The 2,739-nt window shown below is 51.5% G+C and overlaps 1 protein-coding gene across 1 annotated transcript in view; it reads left to right on the plus strand.

Annotated features, from left to right (window-relative positions):
• Positions 1–489: 489 nt before the first annotated feature.
• The window catches only part of RELA (RELA proto-oncogene, NF-kB subunit), a 10,538-nt gene continuing 8,288 nt past the window's right edge, over positions 490–2,739 (plus strand). Inside the window, exons 1-2 of the mRNA XM_029957384.1 lie at positions 490–507; positions 2,559–2,725. Coding sequence (XP_029813244.1) covers positions 490–507; positions 2,559–2,725 — 185 coding nt within the window. The remainder of the gene's footprint in view (positions 508–2,558; positions 2,726–2,739) is intronic.

Raw genomic sequence — 2,739 nt, forward strand, 5'->3', positions numbered from 1 at the left:
ATCTGACCTGAGCCGAAGTCGGAGGCTTAACCAACTGAGCCACCCAGGCGCCCCAAAAGAAATTTTTAAAAAGGATGGATTGTTCTATTTCCATAAAAAGAGAAATGAGGGGCGCCTGGGTGGCTCAGTCGGTTAAGCCTCCGACTTCGGCTCAGGTCAGATCTCACGTTCGTGGGTTCGAGCCCTGCGTCGGGCTCTGTGCTGACAGCCAGCTCAGAGCCTGGAGCCTGCTTCCAGTTCTGTGTCTCCTTCTCTCTCTGCCCCTCCCCCGCTCATGCTCTGTCTCTCTCTGTATAAAAAATAAATTTAAAAAAAAATTAAAAAAAAAAAAGAGAAATGAGACTTTTTTTAAACACTGGAGAACTATGTAAAATTATTGAGGTTAAGTTAAAACCCTGTAGTCCTAAACTTAAAAAGGTGATATCAATATGAACTCCGAATAATTTTATATTATATATACAGCCTAACTGTTCATTGAAAAGATCCACAATGACTAACCCAGTATCAGTAAGTATCCCTAGCACTCAGGCTGTGGTCTCTAAATACCATTTACCACTAGGAGGAATGAGGACTCCTTGGAAGCCTTTCCAATTCCAGATCTTAGACACTAGAATGGGGGAACCAGGGGCGCCTGGTGGCTCAGTCAGTTGAGCGTCTGGCTTTAGCTCATATCACGATCTCATGGTTCGTGGGTTCGAGCCCAGTGTCAGGCTCTGTGCTGACAGTTAGCTCAGAGCCTGGAGACTGCTTTGGATTCTGTGTCTCCCTCTCTCTCTTTCTCTGACCCTTCCCTCCTCACGCTCTCCCTCTTGCAAAAATAAATAAAAACATTAAAATTTTTAGAATTGTGGAACTATGTCAAAAGGACTGAAGAACAAAATTGAAAAGTTTTCCACTGGTCAAAGATGGAACAATTTGAACTTCAATAAGGAAAATAATAGATCAAATATTAACAGATCAAAGTACATCAAATATGTTTAAATCCATGCATTCATTAAGATTTTTTTCTAAGACTAGCAATCTTTTTTAAAAAAATTTAGGTTTATTTATTTTGAGAGAGAGCACGAGACTGAGCAAGGGAGGAGGAGAGAGAGAGGAGGAGAGAGACCCACACAGGCTCCTTGCTCTCATCACAGAGCCGGATGCGGGGCTCAATCCCATGAACCTGTGAGATCATGACCTGAGCTGAAATCAAGAGTGGGAGGCATGGGGCGCCTAGGTGGCTCAGTTGGTTGAGGGTCCAACTTCGGCTCAGGTCACCACGATCCCACAGTTCGTGGGTTCGAGTCTCGCATCGGGCTCTGTGCTGACAGCTCGGAGCCTGGAGCCTGCTTCCGATTCTGTCTCCCTCTCTCACTCTGGCCCTCCCCAACTCATGCCCTGCCTCTCTCTTAAGAATAAATTAAAAAAGTATTTTAAAAATAAATTTAAAAAAAGATCATTCAAGGATCGATGATTGTGTGTCGTTAACCGTAGATTATAATTAATCAGTTCTGTTGACATGAATGTCTCCTCAGAAGAGAGCTGACTCTTCAAATCGAGGCCCAAAACAGGAGAAACTGAAATGAGTGGGAGGGGTGGTTAACTGTTTTCACTTTTCTCTTCCTGTTTTTTCAGAGCCTGGGAAAGCAAGTCAGAATTTCCAGTCTTTTCCAATTCCCACATGATTCCCTAATTTAGAAGGAGTTCAGTCTTTCTCCATCTGGGGAAGACGCCACTGCGTGCCTTGGAGCATCTTCCTTTGGGGAAAAAGCCTGGAGTGGGGGATACTCCAGCTTCCTCCTTCATCTCACCAAGAGGCCTTGAGCTTGACCTTGGGGACTACACCCCCCCCCCCCCCCCGCAGAGAGGTCACAGGAGGGGTAATTAGTGGAAATGCTTAGGCAGATGGTGGGACTCTAGCAGTAGGCCTTGGGGAGATGGGCGGCGGGTGGGGGGGGGTGCACGACCCTTTAGGTTTAGGTGGCCCCAGAGGTCTGGGGCCTTCCAAGACACAGGCATAGAGAGGAAGCTCCTGGGGAGATTTACCCCTGGGCGCTTCCAGCACATCCAAGGCCCCTGGGCTGGGGTTGGGGGTGGCGGGGCTGGGGCTGATAATGTGGATGAACCCTAAATGCATAGGCATCTTAAACCTACTAGCCCTCGGGCTTCCTAGCCAGAGGGAGCAGATGCAGCGCAGGGTCTTGGTCGCCCCTTGCGTTCTGCGGGCTCCGTGAAGCCCACGGTCCAAGTACTGTCAGGTGCAGAGGTCGGGTCGTTCCCCTTTGCCCCCGCTTTGTTAGATTGGGGTGAATGGCTAATGAGAAAGTGCTTCTGCCGCGACAGCCACCAAGAGGCACCTTTGGCGATTAAGAAACCGTGTGGAGATCAGCCACCTGGCCTTTGCGGGCGACGCAGGCTCGGGCCTTTCCCTGCGCAGGGCGGGCGGCCGCAGCCCAGCAGCCCTGGCTGGGCTCCAGACCCGGCCCGGGTGACATCATTCAACTCCTCCGATCAGCGGGAGGGGGCCCCGAAATCCCCTAAAAACATTGTGAGTAATCGCTGGGCCCGCCCTCCAGGCGGAGTCTGGACCCGGGAGGGAGCCCAGCAGCCCCGCCAGCCCCGGGAGCGGCGTCGGGACGAGCAGCCTCTTGGCCCCTGAAGCGGCGCGCTCTGGTTCCCAGACTCCGAAGGCGGCGGCGGCGGCGGCGGCGGCGGCGCGCGCGGCCTCTCAGTCTTCGGAGCGGCACGCGCTTGACC

This window comes from Suricata suricatta, chromosome 11, assembly GCF_006229205.1.
Source record: "Suricata suricatta isolate VVHF042 chromosome 11, meerkat_22Aug2017_6uvM2_HiC, whole genome shotgun sequence".
In the NCBI taxonomy this organism is placed as follows: domain Eukaryota; kingdom Metazoa; phylum Chordata; class Mammalia; order Carnivora; family Herpestidae; genus Suricata; species Suricata suricatta.